At 42.6% G+C, this 21,086-nt stretch overlaps 1 protein-coding gene across 2 annotated transcripts; it reads left to right on the forward strand.

The window, feature by feature from the left end:
- Positions 1 to 3,161: 3,161 nt before the first annotated feature.
- znf217 (zinc finger protein 217) lies at positions 3,162 to 9,602 on the forward strand. 2 transcript variants are annotated; one of them, XM_030360115.1, is made up of 5 exons: positions 3,162 to 3,400; positions 5,110 to 6,478; positions 6,606 to 6,713; positions 6,855 to 8,234; positions 8,352 to 9,602. In XM_030360115.1, exons 2-5 carry the CDS (start codon positions 5,161 to 5,163, stop codon positions 8,459 to 8,461), a joined length of 2,916 nt encoding a protein of 971 aa, XP_030215975.1. In that variant the 5' UTR covers positions 3,162 to 3,400; positions 5,110 to 5,160; the 3' UTR covers positions 8,462 to 9,602. The 2 variants fall into 2 exon arrangements, with proteins under 2 accessions (XP_030215975.1, XP_030215985.1); XM_030360125.1 differs by having other exon boundaries at positions 3,162 to 3,333.
- The last annotated feature ends 11,484 nt before the right edge of the window (positions 9,603 to 21,086 follow it).

The raw sequence follows: 21,086 nt of genomic DNA on the forward strand, positions 1-21,086 counted from the left end.
CAGCCTCTTTAAGGTTGCCATCGATAAATAGTGCAGTTTAAGAAAGGTCCATGGGGGTTTCCTCAATGGCTGTTGGTGCAGTTCATCCAAGAGTAAGGAATGTGACTGTGTTATGCTGCGACCCACTCATGAGGGGCGATGGAGTGAGGGATCCCTGTTGTCAGCAATAATGTGTATCACTGCTGCGAGGTATCATGTAGTACTAGATAACACTCTGAGATATGGACCCTATGCAATCCGGCTCTTGGCATGTTTACGGTTCAATCAAGATGGTGACGAGGCCACCGGGACTGTTGCTTTGTTGGTGAATCAGCCGCTAGGGGGGATGGGCTACTTTCAAGTTGTGTGTGTGTGTGTGTGTGTGTGTGTGTGTGTGTGTGTGTGTGTGTGTGTGTGTGTGTGTGTGTGAAATAAAAAAAAATAAATAAAAAAAAGGGTAAAGTGCATAAAATGCATAAACATATCTAGATGTGTTCTTATTTGTTTTTATATATATATTTAAAAACAGGTTAAGATACTTTAGAAATGTGAACAGGACCTTATAAATGAGGTAATCTGATCAAATCCTATTCAAGCTCAGAACATTAATAATAGGGTGTGATAAGAATGACGGGGAGTGGGTGGGGAAAGGACACTAAAAACAATCAGTGGCTTTCAGGAGTCATAGGAGTGTTTATAAAGGCAAGCAGTCTGTGAGTCTGGTGCGGAACAATGCAGTCAACTACTTCTGACACATCAAGACAAAAACAAGTCAAAACACACAAGAGGCCCCTCGCCCATATGTTGCTCCAAAACCATCAAGAGTATCTGACTAGCCTAGTACAAGATTATTCATTAGGACATTTGGATACAGGCTAAAAACTTCACAGTACACATGTTTTTTATTAATGTATTATAAGGATAATACTGTATTTTTTGGCAGCAGAAAGCCAGTGCAAACCTTGACGGTTAGTCTTTGTGGAAAAACAGGTTTAGCTTATTGGTTGCACATACCATTAAGTTATCGAAGAAGGAGACCATTAGGGAACCAATGAAAGGTTGTAGAAGTATCTCCTGGTGGGTTTTGATATTGATGTACCTATTGACATACAACTTTTTCTTAAGTGCACATACAAAGCATATAGGTGAGCTTGAACAAATGCTTAATCTGGGGGCAGTCACATAATTCTCCTGAGAGGTCCTCAGGCTCCATCAGACTGAGAACAATAGGGCAGCCTGGAAGAGCGGGAACTCTTTGTGTCACATGTGGTGCTTTGGAATACAATTCTAAACTTTTTTGGTAATTATAGCAAGATCTGAGGGTGAGGTGAGACTAATCTGAATTAAATAACGGTGCATCAATGCTTTAATGATGCATTATTTGTGAAGCGATACACAATAAAATTAATTTTAGGCTAATGTAATCAAGGCTAATTTAAATATGCAGATACTATTGTAGTCACTTACACATAGCTTTACTAAGAGCTAAAATTCTAAGTGATGAAGCGTATAATTAAAGTAGACTGAAACCTATAACATAATGTAAATCTGCATATTTATGCAAATAATTTGAGTTGTATATATATATATATGTGTGCGTGAATATTTATTTTTTTGAGTATGTGTGTTTGTTCGACTTATTACCTTGTGGCATTTCATAATTGCATTAGCGGGTATTTTTTCCTTTTCAATTGTCAGACCTTATGGATGACGATAAAAATACTTTTAGCATTCAGTGTGATATGAGTCTATTCTGCTCATGAAAAAGGGAAGTTGTTCTGAAATCATATCAGAATAGAATTGTGACAAAACTGTGTACGTGTGTGTGTGTGTGTGTGTGTGCGTGCGTGTGTGTGGTGTGTGTGTGTTTGTGTTTGCATGCGTGCGTGCGTGTGCGTGCCCATGCATGTGCTTGTGTGCATTTATTTACTGAGTTGATTGAAACAAATCTTGAATAGGTACAAATGCCCAATCATAGCTTAACTTGGCAATTTTCAATATGCTTAAATATTTGACCGGTTTATCTGTCTGTTAATCAGAATCGGTTAATCCGAAATATCTGCTTTAATATCTGCTTTTTTTATTCTCAGAATTCTGAGAAAAAACTTTAATCTCATAATTCTGAGATTAATGTCAGAATTCTGACTTTAATCTCAGAATTCTGACTTTAAACTCAGAATTTTGACATTAATCTCAGAATTCTGAGAAAAAGTCAGAATTCTGATTTTAAAGTCAGAACTACGGGTCGGGTACCTGTAAGGACCAACCTGGGAGAGACGCTTTGCTTTATGCAGTAGGAGGAAGAAGAAGATGCCATTTCGTTAATGGAAGACCTAAAGGCGAGTGAAACTTGCACCAAAACAACACATGTTCCAGTTTCACTCACCTTTTGGTCTTCCATTAACGAAATGGGTTCTTCTTCTTCTTCCTCCTACTGCATAAAGCAAAGCGTCTCTCCGAGAGAGGTTGGTCCTTACAGGTACCCGTAGTTCTGACTTTAAAATCAGAATTCTGAGAAAAAAGTCAGAATTCTGACTTTAATCTCAGAATTCTGACTTTAAGGTCATAACTATTTTTTTTTGGCTAGGGTTAAACCAAAAGGCGCTGATACGAGAACGTTATACATACTTCAACAGAATGTTAGGGTTTCTCTTTGCAACACCCCTCCTTGCTTCCATCGCCGTGTGAAGTGCTAGACAATCCCCAACCCCCCTCACCCGCTGGCTGCAAATGGTTGAGCCCCAACACGGGATTTGAAGAAATCCCATTTTCCGTATAATAGCATATATAAAATATAATATACCAAAATGTTAGATATTTGGCAGATGTCTTATTGTCCGCCGTTTTATGCTACATTTTCATCGCAAAGGAGCCCTCATAGATGATTACAGGCATTATATTAATGGGAACCTCAATTCTTACCGACGACCAATTGTTGACAAAAACCACGCGAGTCACATAAAAGTCATGCACATGGACATGCACAAACAACGCCATTATCCCACCACTCAACTGTATAACGTTTATACGATTCAATCGTATAAAGTTTATACGATTGAGCGGAAAGAAAAGATGAACGTTTGTACTATCAACGTACGCTTTCACAGTCACACGTGTGCTAAACTGATCATATTTTCTTTCGTGCCCACGTGACCCAGTTTAAGGAAAGTTTGCTTTGGTGCACGCGCTTCATCTTCCCCGAGAGTCGCCGAGCGCGCGCACCAAAACGCAACAGCTGCACGACTTAAGAACTGAGAGGATTGATCTAAGAACCGAGACGATTTAACGATATTGATGACCACTGTCCGTCCAGCGTCGCCCGAGGAGGAAGCAACTCACGTAGATGGCGAGCTGGTGAGCGTTAGTCCCTGGTTTTTCAGTCTAAGTGTATCCGGACATTCAGAGCTGGAAGGTGTTGTTGGTGAGTTTCAACACTTTGAGTTGAGACAACCGTGGCTAGCGACATGGTTATGGCTAGCTTACCATTCGTCTTAATGTATGGAAAACCTTAAGTCATAATGCATGGAAAACCTTACACAACCCTTCTTACAATGGAAACACGAATTGGCGACCTATTCATTATGCTGCACTTTATTGAGTGCATACGGCTTTAAGCAGTTGATTGTAGTCTTTATCTTTTGTAGGTGCGCTCTAATAAGTAGAGTAGGTTTTAAGCAGTAAGGTTGGATAACTTACTAGTGTTTTTTTCCTAGCAGGTTACTTCCTATTTTAAAGTGCACTCGGCTTTAATCAGTAGTCTTGATCGCCAATAGGTAACTTTAACTTTAGCCATCATTTTCTTTTGTTATCACCCTCGTGATCTGAAATTGACTAGCTGGGCTTATTATGTCTCATACATATGATCTATATTTTTTAAATTTGATTGAGATACAACCGAATAATGGTATAATAATGGTTAGAAAAGCACATCAGTAGCTGTTCATCAAGTAGTGGCCCAACTGGTTTTTATGACGAACGTCACCTCTAATCTATCTGAATAACGAGTTGTCAGGGGTGGATTCTTTAAGAGTAACATTTGTTATGGCTGAACTTCTTCTGAATAACGAGTAAACGATGAACTTCTCCCTGAATAACGAGTTGTTAAAGTTTAAGTTGTTAATCCGTTACAGAAAGTGTGCATGAGAAACCTTGAACTGTGGCTCATTAACATTATCAACAGCTGCCTGTGGTCACTTTAGTGGCATAACGTTACACCACGATAAAGTAACTTTACACGAATATGCTAAATACAACCTAGTGATACCATGAGCATATTCAGTTTAGTGGAATTACATGATATCGACTATTTCAATGGTCGTATCTATGTATATTTATTCCGATTTTGCAAAACACTTTTGTATCCAACCCCTAACTCAATTAGCTAATTGTACACTCACCACATTTCAAAGAAGGAAATAATTGGGTTTTATATATAGATAGATAGATAGATAGTTTTGGCTCTTGTTGATTTATTGGAGTTTGTGACAAGGCATATGCCTTAAGCCATTTAACTGTTGATCAAGTTACTCCGCTCTTGACAAGGGTTGAGCATTGATAATCCTATTGAAGTTCTTCTTGGTTCTTCTTCTTCTAAAATGTTCAAGCCGTTCGGTATAGAAACGTATACTATATTGAAACATAATAGGTCGTATACCATCACCGTACTTACATTTTTTTCTCAACAATAATAAAACTTATGTAATTCCTAACTGTAGGTTTACCTTCCTTATGACCGTTTTCATGCAGGCCTAATGAGTATAAAGTTAGATGTAATCTTTAAATACTGAAAGTAAACACTGACACCGTTAAGTTTGCCTTGTATACTTTAAAAGTATATTATATATTGGCAACCATCTACTATGTACAAAAAAAGATTAATCAAGCTGAAACATTGCTTTTGCTTTATCTGGTTCTATCAGTTTTTCAGTGGTTAACGCAGAGAGGAAATGAGTATACAAGTCGATTGCTAAAGGAGCATATTTCCTGTTTCAATGGAAAAACACTTAGCATGTGTCTAACATTTATGTATACACACACATCTTTCTTCTCAATTATCACATTAATATTTGGTTCCACCAAGTCATTATTTTACGCTGCATATTTTAAAGGAAGCCTTTTTCCTTCCTGCAGGTTTCCAGTTCAGGATAGCCACAAGCACAATTGCACCATCAATCGAAGAAAATGCCCACTCACCCCTTACCAGCGTTTGCGGAGAGCCCAGATGGACTCAGCCAAGATGATATCAGCAGTCATGCCAACATGCCTGGGCCCCCTGGTTCTAGCATGACGCCTCACAGCCCAACATTAGAAAAAGCTGTGATGCAAACCAAACAATGTTTGCCAGTCTCCTGCATGTTCTGTGATGAGAGTTTTCATCAGCAGGCAGATCTCGGCCCCCATGTCCTAAGCCAACACCCCACCACATTTTTTGAACCATCTGTTCTATGCGTAGAGGCCGAGTTCCGCATCACGGAGGACAAAGAACGACCCGTGCTGTTTACCCAACCTAGGGATAAGGATGAAGCGCTCAGCTGCATTTTGTGTGGTCAGGTGTCCCGGGATGCTAGTGAGCTGGAGAACCACCTGCGGAAGCACAAGGACTACTTTACCTACTGCTGCACTGTATGTGGACGGCGTTTCAGAGAGCCCTGGTTCCTGAAGAACCACATGAAGATGCATGGAAGCAAGTCTGGAGCTAAAAAGGCCCAACACGACCTGGAGACCCCTAGCACAATCAATGGTGCTACTCAGGGTCTGAACACTCAGCCAGTAGTCACCCTTTATAAAATGTGCATGGTTTGTGGATTTTTCTTCCCTGATCACAAAAGTTTGGCCGAGCATAGTAAAGTACACAATCGAGATGGGGAGTCTGGTAGAGATAACATGGTGGCATTCCAGGGTGATGGCCCCAAGTCCCAGAATGAACAAGAAACTTTTCTTGAGAGTCTCACGCTAAGGCCACGCTCTGTAGTACAGAACGTACAACCAGAAAGGACATCCAAATGGATTCCCCAGCTAGACCCATTTAATACATATCAAGCTTGGCAACTAGCTACTAAGGGGAAGATAGCAGTTGGTCCAAATAACACAAAAGATTTGGGGTTGGATGTCAGCACGGACAATGAAGACGGCAACTCCGATAAAGAGGAGTTGGGTAATATATGGACTGAGAGTCAAGCAGACAAGTCCATAAAAGAGGGCCTGGGCAAAGAGCTGCAGCCCCAAAGGCAGAATACGGTTGGGACGCCATCTCCTGAACCAGACCACAGGTCTCTCATCCAAGGAGACAAATCAAGGCCAACCACATGTGAGGAATGCGGACGACATTTCAGGACCTATCACCAACTGGTCCTGCACTCGAGGGTCCACAAAAGGGAAAGGGAAGGGGGGAGCCCCAGTGCTGATGGGAAGTTATCCAAAGCAGGTACACTGGACCACACAGAGGAGGGCTTGGAGGATGGTTCTGAGGAGGCAGCCGTTTCAGAAGCCGTGGGGCCAGGTAAAATGGGGGCCGGTGTTGAAAATCCCTTTTACATGTATTTATTTCCAAAACATTTTAAAAACAATGAACAAAACGACCCTCACTGCATACAAAGTAAACTTGAAATGCTCTTTTCTTTTCATAGGGGAGTTCGGATTTGACAGATCAAAAGTCAGATCAAGGCAATGTAGTTACTGCTCCAAAACGTTCCGGTCAAGCTATTACCTCACTATTCACCTCAGGACCCACACAGGTATGTTAAGAAAAGGGAGGCAATGAAATGATGGCTAATGATTTCGACCCATTCCTGTTTTACATTTGAAGTGCTCTTTGTGTCTTGACCGGCTCGGGTCGTGAAATTTGTCTTAAACTAATGCATATACTTATTTTGCAGGCGAAAAGCCATTTAAATGCAGGTACTGTGACTATGCAGCAGCACAGAAAACGTCACTGAAGTATCACCTTGATCGACGCCATAAAGAACAAATATTAAGGGAATTCCCAAGCAGACCTGTGTCTCCTGCGCCGTCGCCAACCGATAAAGAGTTTAGAGAGAATGGAAGGGTCCCAGTTAGAGCCAAACTGTGGGTGCCTGTGCCTAAACCATACTCCAATAGCAAACCAGAAAACGTACTGGATGGTGATGTAGACAAGGTTCACAAACTGATGGGTCAAGTTAAAATACCAGTAGAGAAGGTAACTAATGGGCCTGATTCCAAAACTGCTGACACATCAATAACTTGCCCCGTACCCATTAACTTGATGAAGAAGCCGGAGACGGAAGACGAAAGCTCTGATGCTCCATTGAATCTTTCTTTAAAGGTCACCATCAACATGTCGACAAGTTCTCAACACCAGAACGCATTGATTCCAAATTTCTGTACATCCTGCACATTCAAAACACTGTACCCCGAAGTTTTGGTGATGCATCAAAACCTTATTCATAAAGATCGGTCAGACATGACTAAAAAGAGCAGATCCAGTCTGAAACTCAAGCGCTTAACAGGCTGTCCCCCTGCCCTTGAAGGAAATGATGTCACTCCACTCTGTATGATGGACAGGAGACACCCCCGTCGAACCAGGTCCCCAACACCCCAGGCTGGCAAAGCGGATGACAAGACTCCCTCAGCGCCCCCAGTCATTGCTCCCAAATGCTCCCCTATGCATGTACCCACACAGAAGGTGGCCCCAGAGATGCAGAGATATGGGGCAAAGATGGAACAACAACGACAACAACTCAATCAGGAATCTTCTCGGTTTACAGAAGTGGAGAAGAAGTCCAGTAACAATAAGCATGCAATGGAGCCATACCATCCATCGGACAGAGTAGGGATTGGCGAGAGAAGTTATCCGGTGAGACCTGGGGTCATGTGGCACTCTAATGCGGCCAGGCTCTGTCTCTCAAGCCGCTTTGGGAGCCTCCCCCAGATGGACTTGGGTCAACCCTCGAACAAGAGACTCAAGTATTGCCTCCCGCCGGGCAGGGAGACTGACCCCGTTGAGAAGCATGACTTTAGGGTGCCAAACGTTGATGGAGCCAACCAACTGCTTGGCTTGAGGAGAACCATGAAGACGTCATCCCAAAGTTCTTCTGCCGCCACTGTCTCTGAGGTCACGGGTCCATCAAAGTCTCTACCTGTGGGTGGAGGCAGCATGGATACCGACTGGAATATAATGAACATCCTGCGATCCTGTTCCCCGGCTGATTTAGCCACACTCTACCATGGTAACCCGGCATTCCCAAGCCATGGAGGGCAGGCCCATCCCAGAGCTGGTATGCAAGGAATTAAACTAAATATATTGAATAAAATGATTTCTAAGGCATCATAACGTTCACAATTTGATTGTCAGTTTAACAATGTTTTTCTTCTGCTTTCTTTCTTTTAATCAGGAAGCAGAACTACTCACTACCAACATCTACCGAGTCTGCCCCATCTTCAGAGGCTCGAGCATCCTGCCAAATTCACTGGGGAACGTTATGGCAATGCGGACAAGAGTTAGTAATATATCACCAAGGTAAACTGTTAAGAAAACTGCTGAACTAGACTAAATCCTATCTGGAATCTTTCTTGTTTCCAAGCTGCTTCGCTACAGTACACAACTTTAGTCATTCAACAAAGTCGAATCCATTTATTTTCTTCCATGTTTTTAAATGCAAATAAAGCATTGAGAAACTTAGGAGGGTTTGTATTCTAGGATTCGAGGCGGAAGGATGGTCTTATCTTTATTTCTTACCCTCACTTATTATTACTTAATTTTATTTTGTGTATAAGAAAGATAGTTTTTCACAAGCTGTCTAGAACTCAGGCAATGTTTAAAGTAGAGCATTTTTTCCTCTGAATGTTAAGACATGCATTACTTGTTTGAATACAAGGTTCCCTATGCCTATTGCCGCTAGAACTCTACAACTGTGAAACTCCATTTCCATCATTACCTTTTTTTAATGTGGGAGAGAATTTTGTTTAAAGCTTGTATTAGTATTTGCAATAGTTGGGTATTTTTATTTATGCTGTATGTCAGATCATTGTGCAGCACTCCAGCACTGTTCTTCCCCAAAGCACTGAATGGTTGGGGTTTATTATTATTTTGGTTCCAGTGGGTTACCAACAGGCTACAGCAAACTGTTAAAATGTTAGTTTATGTGGTCTACCTCAGTTCAGAGACTTGACACTGTTATTTTGTAAAGCTGTTCGAGCTTTCATGTCGACTGTTCAGTCGTCACTTACCCAGACGTTCTTTATCTGGGTAAGTGCCAGATGTTTATGTGTTGTCATTTGATGGGCTTCTCCTGGAAAAAACAATATACTGTTGTGCCTCTTCAGCTGTGAATTCTGTACCAACTATCGGAGGGATTGATGTTTTTGGACCGATGTACAGTGCTTTTAAGTACTCGCCAATATTTTGCAACGTCTTGTAAGTATTACCGTCATGTGTTCAACAATTTTGTTTTCCTGATTGGTCCCTAATGATTTATTTTGGAAAGACTAATGGGCTGTCAATATGTACTCATGGAATTAATGACTCAAAACATTGTACACTGTGAAAGAGAAAAGTCTCAGGTTCAGCAAAACGTACTAACAAATTGGATGCATCTGTTGTTAATTAGTATGTTTTCCAACAAATAAAGCTTTGTGTTAAGTTATTTGCCTCTTTGATTTGCCTTTCACATATATATGTACCCTAATGTTTATTTTGTTTACCCAAACTAGCGACACAATCCACCAGCTTTGTTGCTCAGGCAAACATTGCTAACACTTCATAATTAAAGGCTATCATTTAAAAAAATATATATACATCAAAATGGAGTGGAAATTATAGCTTGTTACCGTTGTGGTAGGTTAAGAATCAAGTTTTCGTCGTTTGATGTGTGGTTGCATGCATATTCTGAACACTAGAGGGCAGTACTTTCAAAGGCTACAGTCACGATCAAATATACTGCCTTTCAATCAAGCCAAAAGATTTCTGCAACAGTTTGGTTCAATTAGGCCTATATATTCCAACACAATGGTCAAAGTTAAAAAACGCCCTAGTTGCAAAGACACAATTCTTAAATAAGTTTTTGATGTTGACATTACCAAACCAAGACTATTGACAACACATCCATCAATTATATCTTTCACAATAGCAATTCTTAACAATGTTGAATAGTAATGCATCAGCTTTTAAACCCCTCCCTTTTAGACTAAACCACATCTGTTTGCTGCCTGTTCCCCTGAGCCAGCACTGTGTAATTTTTTGCATTAGCTCACATTAGTGGATATTGCCCATGGCCCACGGTAATCACAAAATGAGCATTTCACTTAGCATCACTCTCATATTCCCCCACACTGTGGCAAACGTAGTGCAAATGTGTGTTGGAGTAGCCAAGTTGACTATAGTTTATGACATGTCTCCTGCTATTCAGAATCCCCCATGTCCAAAATGATGCATTTCCTTTCTTCCCAACAAGCTTCCAGGGTTTTTATGTCAAACTGCACCTTCTACAAACAGATGTACAAAATTGTTACCAAGATGTACCATTTTTCTATTTTTTTTCCTGTTCTGTTTATTTCCCAATTTGGGATCCCTCAAATCTGACTGACATTTATTTGTTATTGCTAACATGAACAGCATTGAGAATTTCTGCTGCACGTATGTGTAGCAGAAATTGTATGAATCAGTTTTCTTTGGCATATTTCCGTATTGTCATACTTGTATTACAATACAATTATTCTAAACCTAGAAATCATGACTCAAAATGTATTTTGGGGGATTTATTTGAGCACATAGAATATTTCTTTAGGGAGGAAAGAAATACAGAGAATGCATACGTTTTATGGCATATTTTGATTAATATTTTTTTATACTTGTTGGTATTCTAGGCCTTAAAAAAAAATTCCCCCTATATGGACAGGGCAGTGAAGGGAGACAGGGAAGCGGGTTGTAGAAGACAGAAATTACATACATCATAGGACCGCAGGTAGGAATAGATCCTAGGTCACTACAAGGCATACTACCCTCCTGGTTAGCACTAGCAGGTTGAGCCGCTGAGATACAAGGCGTACTGCCTACAAGGTTAACACTAGTGTGTTGAGCCGCTGAGCTACATGTCGTACTACCTACAGGGTTAGCACTAGCATGTTTACCGCTGAGCTACAAGGCGTACTACCTACAGGGTTAGCACTAGCATGTTGACCGCTGAGCTACAAGGCGTACTACCTACAGGGTTAGCACTAGCATGTTGACCGCTGAGCTACAAGGCGTACTACCTACAGGGTTAGCACTAGCATGTTGACCGCTGAGCTATAAGGCGTACTACCTACAGGGTTAGCACTAGCATGTTAACCGCTGAGCTACAAGGCGTACTACCTACAGGGTTAGCACTAGCATGTTGACCGCTGAGCTACAAGGCGTACTACCTACAGGGTTAGCACACTAGCAGATGGAGCCACCGAGCTGCCAAAGCATAGAAAATCCTTTACTCAAAAAAAATCTTGAAAGGAAAATAACCATGCATGGGTTATAGCAAATCAGTGTGGAACATCCCATCCATGTGACAGTGTACTTATTTTAGACTATGTGGCTATTAGATGTGGTAACATTCTTCGGTGACTAGACCTAATGGCAAACTGACAATTTTCCATAAGCATTTCCTGCTGTTTGCAATCAAACTAACTCCTGCCTTCCTATATAATTGTTAAGTAAACCAAGTGTATGTGTCTTCCTGTGTACATATTCCAACCTCAGTCATTCAATCAATTCATCAACTAATAACCTCCAGATTGCCAACATTGCATGTACGGCAATTGGGCCAACAATGTGGATATGGTCAATTGTTGAATATCCTGTCACAATTTGAGGCAGAAAGGCTGTGCTGTGCTGTGATTGCTCATCATCGTCACCCTATCCCTCTGAGGAAGAGGAGCAGTGTAATGGTTCCCACTAAAACAGCCTCTGGCCTCAGGAAAGGGATTTGGGTGTCTGGAGACAACAGGGGCCATATGGAGAGGGCTGAGATAGCAAGGCACACGTACAGAATAATGGATGATGTGTCATGTTTCATGTTGCAGGGAAGCCATCAAGAGACTTAGTTTGGGGAAATCAAAACACTCGCACACAGCAAAAGCGACTGATGTACTATTTAGCAGTTGTTTTTTTGTTTATTGTTTAATTTTATGATCCCTGAACCAAATGAGGGTTCATGGTAGGAAAACACTGTCCTCTGCCTTCAATGCAGCATAATGTGCTATCCCAAAACATTTGTAAATAATGTCTAATGTTACAGTACTACTGGGTTACTACTGGGTTACCAATGAGCAGTTATTGTATAATTTAGTCAGTTAAAAGATATTAATTTAAATGTACAGGGCCTCAAAACAAAAAGTATAGGCACAATCATTTTAAGGAGAATGCAATGGTTTAATATGCTAGGCATTTCTGCTTTATTTGTATTAATAATTACTCTATAGCCACATCCCAAGCTTATCTATATAATTTTAATCCAAGACAGATACAATGCTACTGGTTTAGTGAAGCTAAACCCATGATTTCTTCCTTCCCTTTTTTTCTTCTCGAGCCAGGGGTGGATTGTCTACTTAACTTTTTGCTTTCTGTATGTGGTCTATATTTGTCTACATGTGCAATAAGCACCTTACTCTGGATTATTTCTTCCTAGTGTCAGATCGACCCTTAACTCTCACTGCATCTGCAATAACCACCTGACCCTGGATTCTTTCTTTCCCAGTGTCAGACCTACCCTTAACTCCACCTGCATGTGGAATAAGCGCCACACCGTGGATTCTTTCTTTCCCAGTGTCAGAACTACCCTTAAGTGCTGTTTCCGATACCCATGAGTAAGCCCCATAAAAGCTGCCCCATCACTGCAGCGTTATTGTTTCTTGCGGATGATTGATTGATGGATGAGGGCTGACACTTCAATGAAGCCATTTCCACTGGCATCTCTATCCGATGATGTGCAGCGTATATTTTCCATCCACGCCTCATTGCACGCCTGTGTCATTCCCGGAACTTCATTTACACCATGTTCCCTGAAGGACCTTTTTTAGACCCATCTCCATCTTCTTTTCTCTGCCTCTCTCTCCCTGACTCCTCTTTTTATCTCCTCTCCTCTTTTTCTTTCCATGCCATAAAATAATGCTATTTCTCGTCTGCTCTGGAGGGGCCCAGAATAATTTGCAGGGAATGATAAAACCAAAGGCATGGAGGGGTTATTTACAGGAAGTGTTATGCTGACGGGGTCCCACTGTTGTGCTTTTTCACTCTCAGATGGCCCGGGCAGAGGCCGGCCGTGATACACTTCCCAGGCACTCGACAACAAAACATGTTTGATCGTCAGAGGTTGCCGATATCTAAGCCAATACAGGGTCTTCACAAAATTGTGAAGATTTTAGGTGGACTACTGCAGATCTAGCTTAATGCACAATACGTGCACGTATATGGGTTGTTGATAATGGGATGGAGGCACATTTTTTGGGAGAAAATGGCTTGTTTTGGGCTCATATGGGGAGCAGATGGTAAACAGGCTTCATTGCGGCAGGCTTTCTGGGATGACAGCCATGAGATTCCCCCTCAGGTGCCATTGGAGCCCCTTTAGGAGAGGAGAGTGATTGGTAGGACATGGCCCCTCCTAAGCAACTGCCTTTTTTTCAAGAGTTTAGCCCTGTCTTGTAGTTTCCACCAATCTATCTTTCTACAGTGTCCTCAAAATGAGCCAATGTCACCTCATTCACCATCATTATTTTTTCCTGCACATTTTACAGTCGGTTTTGGAGAATTAAAAAAAAGAAACTCATACACTTTGTTCATAGACGTGTGCCCCATAAAGGACTTGAATATACATTAACGTGGTCACCTATTTTGTATGCATTGTCTTTTTAGTACAAATGTCCATTTGATCCAATCATTTGCTCGCTATAGAATCAGAAAGTCCATCCAACAATACTTTTGACTTAGCCCACAGTGCATAAAGGATATGAATGCCTAAACATTGACCTTGCCTGATACGGGGCCTTTTGGTTTATCAGAGAGGAGAAGGAAACAATTGTCTCCTTTAAAAGACATTAGGAGTACTGTGTCTAAAGGGATCTGACATGGCTCCCTGCTTCACTGATGGTTTCCACTCCGTTTCTTTTATGGTGACTGGATAGGTAGGGCATAACGTTCCGCCCCTGTATTTATAGATTGCGCTGGTTTCCCTCTATGAAAACATGAGCTGAGTTGTGATTGGCCCCTGGGGTGTATTCCCTCCCCCACCCCCCTCCTGAGGCTACATTGGCGTGTCGTTCTTTATCAATAATCACCTTGGTGGAAGTGCCGCCCTTGTTCCAGGGGGGGCTGACCTCTGTGGTGATGTGGGTGTGAACTGTGGGTCATTCATTACTGCAGCCTTGCTGTATTACCGCTATTACCCTATTACTGATAGGGAGGAGGGGGGGCGGGGGGGGCGGGACTCCCCTGCATTGTGGTCCGTCCCTCAGGTCACATGACCAGACCATGTGAGGGGCGGGGAGGGGCCAGATTCCTATCAGAAAAACATTTCAATAGTTTTGCATGTGAGGTATATTCTAAGATGGACGTCCAATGTTGAAAGGGGTTCCTATTTAGAATATATCTTTCCCCTCATGAAATCCACCAGCATTATCGCTGTGATCTGTAAGTCTACTGTACAAGACGCTGTACTTCTGGATTCAATGGGAACATTCCCCAATGCTATTGTTATTCCTGTGTACTGTACATGGCCTAAGTGGCTGTGTAATGCACAAACATGCGGCTAAATGAGCGCACATACTGTTGCTCTGTGAGCAGAGAGAGAGGGAGAGGGGGTGGTGGGGATAGAGACAACTACACCTCCACTCCACAAGGCAATAGCGCTCCTCCTCTAATGCGTTGTGACACTGAATACTACACACAGAGAAACAAGTAAGCTCAAATTGGGTTATTCCTCCTACCTGCCAGTAATGCAGTTGATAAGCACTATAAATGTAGATTTCTAGGGAGGAGGGAAATCACATTACTCCAAGCCGAACTGGGATTTTCGGCCTAAATTGGCTGATGTTCCTTGGGTCTCTCTGTCCTATCAGGATGAATGAGGGGAAATAAGTGATTTGACTTTGCATGAGATAAATAGTCGGCACAACAGCCGCTATTAAGTTATGAAAAGCAATTCTAGAACTATCAAGAATAGAATATGTAAGGGATTTAAAAAGAACAACTTACATGCGGTATGAGCTAATGTTGGTATACACACGTTTGAACTTCACAGATTGTGCGACTTGAACTTGGAAGTGGTTGTGCAGAAGTGAAGTTTTCCAGAACATGGAGGAGATAACTCTCCTGTGCTCTGGAGACAGGACGTATGCATGGTTTCTTTACTCTTTAGCCAAATGCAAGCCCAGCTACAGTTACAGTCTGATTAAAACACCTTCACGTAACATAACCTAGCACCTGGATGTCCCTCAGGTGGATGCCTGCAACAACATGGTTACTCTTTTGTTGGTTAAATGTGCCACCTCCATCTCCCTCTCAGGTCTTCTCTCTCTCTCTCTCTCTCTCTCTCTCTCTCTCTCTCTCTCTCTCTCTCTCTCTCTCTCTCTCTCTCTCTCTCTCTCTCTCTCTCTCCCTCTCCCTCTCTGCACTCTCTCTCTCCCTCTATATATTTTTTTTGTCTGATATATATCATACATTATTTCATATTTTTATTTGAAGAAAATTAACTCCTTACTTCCCAGGTAGAGCTTTTATTATAAAAAGCCAGAAAAAATGAAACACACTGATTGAATGGTTTACTTTTTTACTTCAAACTTTAAACATCAATACAGAGCTCTTTACTCCCTGAACTGAAGATAACATACGTATATCATAGGTAAAAAGCATAGAGAGAAAAAATCTAAGGAGAAATTACAGAATTATTTGATTAATAATTTCGGAATGTCAGTCATAAAATATGGCATTTGAGGTGCACACCATCGCTCTCAGTTTCAGTTTCAAATAAAGAGACATACGCAGTTACTGTATGAATACATATGTGGGCATTCTTCATAATATGTAGATCCTTTTTATTAAACAACAAACTGCTTTATGTCACTGTTTTTTTGATTTTCAGCATAATATCAATGCAGGCATGTCCTCTCTTCTTCAAAGAGATTGTCAGGAATCTTCATTAAATTATATATTAAGATTAGCCTTTTGCTAATCACAAATCTCTGACTTGTAGAATGTTTTGCGTCATGTTGAACGCAGCACCTTTCTCATCACTGTGCAGTACAATGACATTTAGCATCAGCAGTTATTAAGAAGGTGCTCACCACGGATGTCATTTTACTGGTGTCATTTACGCTTAGTCGGGCGAGTTCCATCAGCAATTAAAAATGTTATATTTTACCACATAGAAATAATCTTGAGGAGCTTTGAAATGTGTTCAACTTTACAATTAGTTTCAAGTGATCAAATATATGTGTAATGGGAATAGACTACAAAGATTGCAATTTAAACAATGAATCATAATTTTAAAGCTATATTTTTTGCAGAGAATGACATTTGAATAAACATATATATGAATACATAAATATATATTAAGGACATAAAAATGCTGCACACACTTGTATTGAGAACACACAGGCCAGTGAACTCTCAACAAACAATCCAGAGAGCGGTGGAATTCATATGCACCCATGCATGTGTGACTAGTGTGTAACATTGCGTGATTTATGTCCTAAATAGCATTCTCCTCTCATTGGCAGCAGCCCAACCATGTGCCTCCCCTATTCGCTGGATGAGTATTTCCTGACATGACACATGCATCCCCAGTGGCACTGGAACTCAGACAACCCAGGTGCAACCCTAATATCCTCCCCAGTATCCAAACATTTCCTTTAAAAGTAACTGGCACATTGGGGCCCATAAATTAAGGCTGAATGCTGCGCAAGATGTCTGGCTACCAATAAGACGGTACCTCCGAGCAATAAACTTTGACATTGCTGCCTGAAAAATGCCTGCCCTTTTTCATTGTCAAGTGTTACAAATTGATGAAATGAGTTCATCGATGTTCTCCGGTCATTAGCCCTCCAGTGGCTCTTTGTTTCACGCTGCGGATTAGAGTCCCAGACACAGTTTATCAAACAAAATCTAATATCATCCATAAGAGAAGAATCTGGAAATCAATACTTCATTACTAAATTGTTAGGGGGGCTGAAGAGCGATGGTGGGAGTTCAGAGATGTGTCTCCCCGGCTGGGCCATGGGAAGTTCAATGTCACCCGGGAAGGGATAAGCCAAGGCACTGATGGGAAGAAACATTTCTGTAATGTGGAGAAGGGGATGGGGTGGAGATGGGTGTGGAGGTTGGGGTGGTGGTTGCGGAGGAGAGGCAAGGAGGGGAAGAGGGGGGGGGGGAATGAGCACCTAACAAAATAGACACCGGTTTGCCATTGATTGGTGGTTAGCTATAAAGAGGGAGGTAGAGAGAGAGGAAGAGAGAGAGGGAAGGTGGTAGGGAGAGAGACACTACTACCCCTTCATGTCGTTTTGTTAGGTCACAGCCACTTGCTGTGTTGCACATGATATAATGTTTCTTAAGTTAGAAAAATCGGTCTCCTGGCCAACCTGTTTTTGGTTTTGACCCACCAAACAAACCACTGCTTCTTCTTTGCCATTTCTCTGCTGGCACACACTGCAACTGCTGCCGTCATACATAGTTGGAAGTACAGCTGACAATTGCATGGAAAAACATTAACACAAAGAACAAACAAATTCAAAAATACGACACATACACACACACACACACACACACATTCACACGCACTTTACAGCAATTTCTCTGTGTTAGACCTGTGATCTTACCTCTTCTATTCTCCATGGTAGGCCTGTGATCTTACCCCTTCTATTCTCCATGGTAGGCCTGTGATCTTACCCTTTATATCGTCCATGGTAGGCCTGTGATCTTACCCCTTCTATTCTCCATGGTAGGCCTGTGATCTTACCTCTTCTATTCTCCATGGTAGGCCTGTGATCTTACCCCTTCTATTCTCCATGGTAGGCCTGTGATCTTACCTCTTCTATTCTCCATGGTAGGCCTGTGATCTTACCCCTTCTATTCTCCATGGTAGGCCTGTGATCTTACCCCTTCTATTCTCCATGGTAGGCCTGTGATCTTACCTCTTCTATTCTCCATGGTAGGCCTGTGATCTTATCCCTTCTATTCTCCATGGTAGGCCTGTGATCTTACCTCTTCTATTCTCCATGGTAGGCCTGTGATCTTATCCCTTCTATTCTCTGACCATGCGGTGTGAGTAAGGGTGTGAGGTCTTCCCTGTGCACCAACTCCGTGTATATTGGCAGGGACGCATCCCTCTTAAAGCTTATGTCTGGAGGCCACCTGACCTGACCCCCGGCCCCCTGCCCCCCCCCCCCCCCGCCCACCTTTTCAGCAATGCAAATCAGAGTGGCTTCATTTTAAGCATTAATAAGACAGACCACACATGCTTCCAGTGGGAGTTGGCTACTCCTAGCAGCATGAGGCTAGATTTAGCATTCTTAGCTGTAAACGTAAAGGATACAAAGTTATGACTGTTTGACACAAGCATTAAATTTCTCATCCTGTTGGCGATTTTTTTTTTATTGATGCTGTGTGTGTGTGTACCTGTGTGTACCTGTGTGTGTGTGTGTGTGTGTGTGTGTGTGTGTGTGTGTGTGTGTGTGTGTGTGTGTGTGTGTGTGTGTGTGTGTGTGTGTGTGTGTGTCTGTGTGTGTGTGTGTGTGTGTGTGTACGTGTCTTATTGTGTTTTTTTGTGTGTGTCTCCAAATACAGTGCCTTAGTCTGACCTAAACAATCCATAGAATACCTCATCAAAACCAGCTTCATACCTTAAGCTTTATACCTTTATATACAATCTGTTAGCTCATAGCCCAAACATTATTACAATCATAACTTACCATCACCATACCCTGTCATTCCAGGGAACGGCCTTCAGAGAGGCTGATCTCCAGCACTGTGGAAACTATTGATTCCCACTATAGGAAATCACTACGTACATGAAGTTGATATGTATCTGGAAGACAGGAGAAACACAACAAGGACCATTAATTCTCCACAAGCGTAGGTCTTTTTCCCCTTATCTCCTGGATCTGCCCGAGACAAAGGATGCGCTGATTGTGCACAGATTGTGCGAACCTGGGGGAAGAGGGACTTAGTGTGCGCTCCTGCCTCACCTCTGAGAGGCGGCAGTACACATCCCCAGCCCCTGCAAGCTCCACAGATGGATTGTTTTGCTAATTAATAAAAAACGCCACCTTGCTTACACATCAAAAACCATGCAATGGAGAGCTCTATGGCCAGCTGCTGGGAGTCAGCTCCTCCTGTTTCATAACATGTATGAATGTTTAGCAAGTATGCAACTATGTTTTCCTACCCGTTTTTTTTTTTTCCTTCCGTTTCTCCTAAGAACTCTTTGGCGTATAGCTGACAGAAATACACATTTTTTTTCCGCAGGCTTTGACGCCGGTGAAGCGGAGTTGACAGTCCAGTTACAGGGGCCGTTTGCTAATGATTTTTGAGCAGCCCCCAACTGAGTCCTAAATGTCTCCACTATCCATAAACAACTCTATACTGTCCAATTAGGCAGACAGAGATGTACTGGGCTGTCAGGCAGATTTGCATGGCTAAGCACCTGAGATCCAGAGGACGATGAGGGGGATGGTTCAACGGCCAGGGAAAGAATGTGCACAATGGATGACTTTCATTATGGCATTACCGCTTCACACACGCACACACACACCCACACATACGAACACACACGAACGCACACACGCACGCACACCCACAAACACACATACGTACACACAAACACACAGGCGTGTGCGAGCAGGCACAGACACACACACACACACACACACACACACACACACACACACACACACACACACACACACACACACACACACACACACACACACACACACACACACATCCACAGTCATCCAATTACCGCCGGGATTAATTGATCATCCTACCTTTTCCTTCCCCTAGTTTCCTTTGTCCTCAGTGTGGCTGCGGTGTTATACTCGCTGTTCCTTTTATTTCTCCGGCTATAAAACACCTGTCCCAGCCATGCTGCTCATGAAAAAAAAAGGTCTAGGGTGTGCATTTTTTTTTAAGATGAGGAGGTTTTGCAAAGGAGGGGTGAGGGGGATGCTTGGCCGGCCACCACTGTTAGTGAGGCCATTTTCAGGATCCCATATATTGGGAATAATTAGAATTGATGTGTTCTTGTCAATCCAACACCCTCTCTCTCATATTCTCTCTCCTCCCTTCTTTCTCCTCTCCTCCATCCTCTCTCCTCTCCTATCTCCTCTCTCCTCTCTCCTCTCCTCACCTCACTCCTCTCTCCTCTCCTCCATCCTCCGTCCTATCTCCTCTCTCCTCTATCCTCTCTCCTCTTTCCTCTCCAACATCGTCTCTCCTCTCTCCTCTCCTCTTTCCTCTCCACCATCCTCTCTCCTCTCCTCAATCTTCTCTCCTCTCCTCTCCTCTCCTCTCCTGTCTTCTCTTCTCTCCTCTCTCCTCTCCTCTCCCCTCTCCTCTCTCATCTCCTCCCTCCTCTCTCCTCCCTCCTCTCTCCTTTCCTCCATCCTCTCTCCTCTCTCCTCTCTGATCTCCTCCCTCCTCTCTCCTCCCTCCTCTCTCCTCTCTCCTTTCCTTCATCCTCTCTCCTCTCTCATCTCTCCCCTCCTCTTCCATCTCCTCCCTCCTCTCTCCTCCCTCCTCTCTCCTTTCCTCCATCCTCTCTCCTCTCTCCTCTCTGATCTCCTCCCTCCTCTCTCCTCCCTCCTCTCTCCTCTCTCCTTTCCTTCATCCTCTCTCCTCTCTCATCTCTCCCCTCCTCTTCCATCTCCTCCCTCCTCTCTCCTCCCTCCTCTCTCCTTTCCTCCATCCTCTCTCCTCTCTCATCTCCTCCCTCCTCTCTCATTTCCTCCCTCCTCTCACCCTCACTATGCTGTAGAGCCATCGGCGGTCAGTGGAAAGTTCACTGGTGCATGACTCATCCATGAGTGTGTTTGATCAGAATGAATTATGCTTTTTAGATTCATTATGGCACTTAATATCGTCGCTCGTTCCTCCTCCCTTGTCCGGT

This window comes from Gadus morhua, chromosome 1 (assembly GCF_902167405.1).
Source record: "Gadus morhua chromosome 1, gadMor3.0, whole genome shotgun sequence".
NCBI lineage: Eukaryota > Metazoa > Chordata > Actinopteri > Gadiformes > Gadidae > Gadus > Gadus morhua.

Excerpts from the sequence above, each read along its gene's own strand:
- znf217 (XM_030360115.1), top strand. The coding sequence starts at position 5,161 with ATGCCCACTCACCCCTTACCAGCGTTTGCGGAGAGCCCAGATGGACTC. Across the intron at positions 6,714-6,854 it reads TCACCTCAGGACCCACACAG|GCGAAAAGCCATTTAAATGC; the intron begins GTATGTTAAGAA and ends CTTATTTTGCAG. Across the intron at positions 8,235-8,351 it reads GCAGGCCCATCCCAGAGCTG|GAAGCAGAACTACTCACTAC; the intron begins GTATGCAAGGAA and ends TCTTTTAATCAG.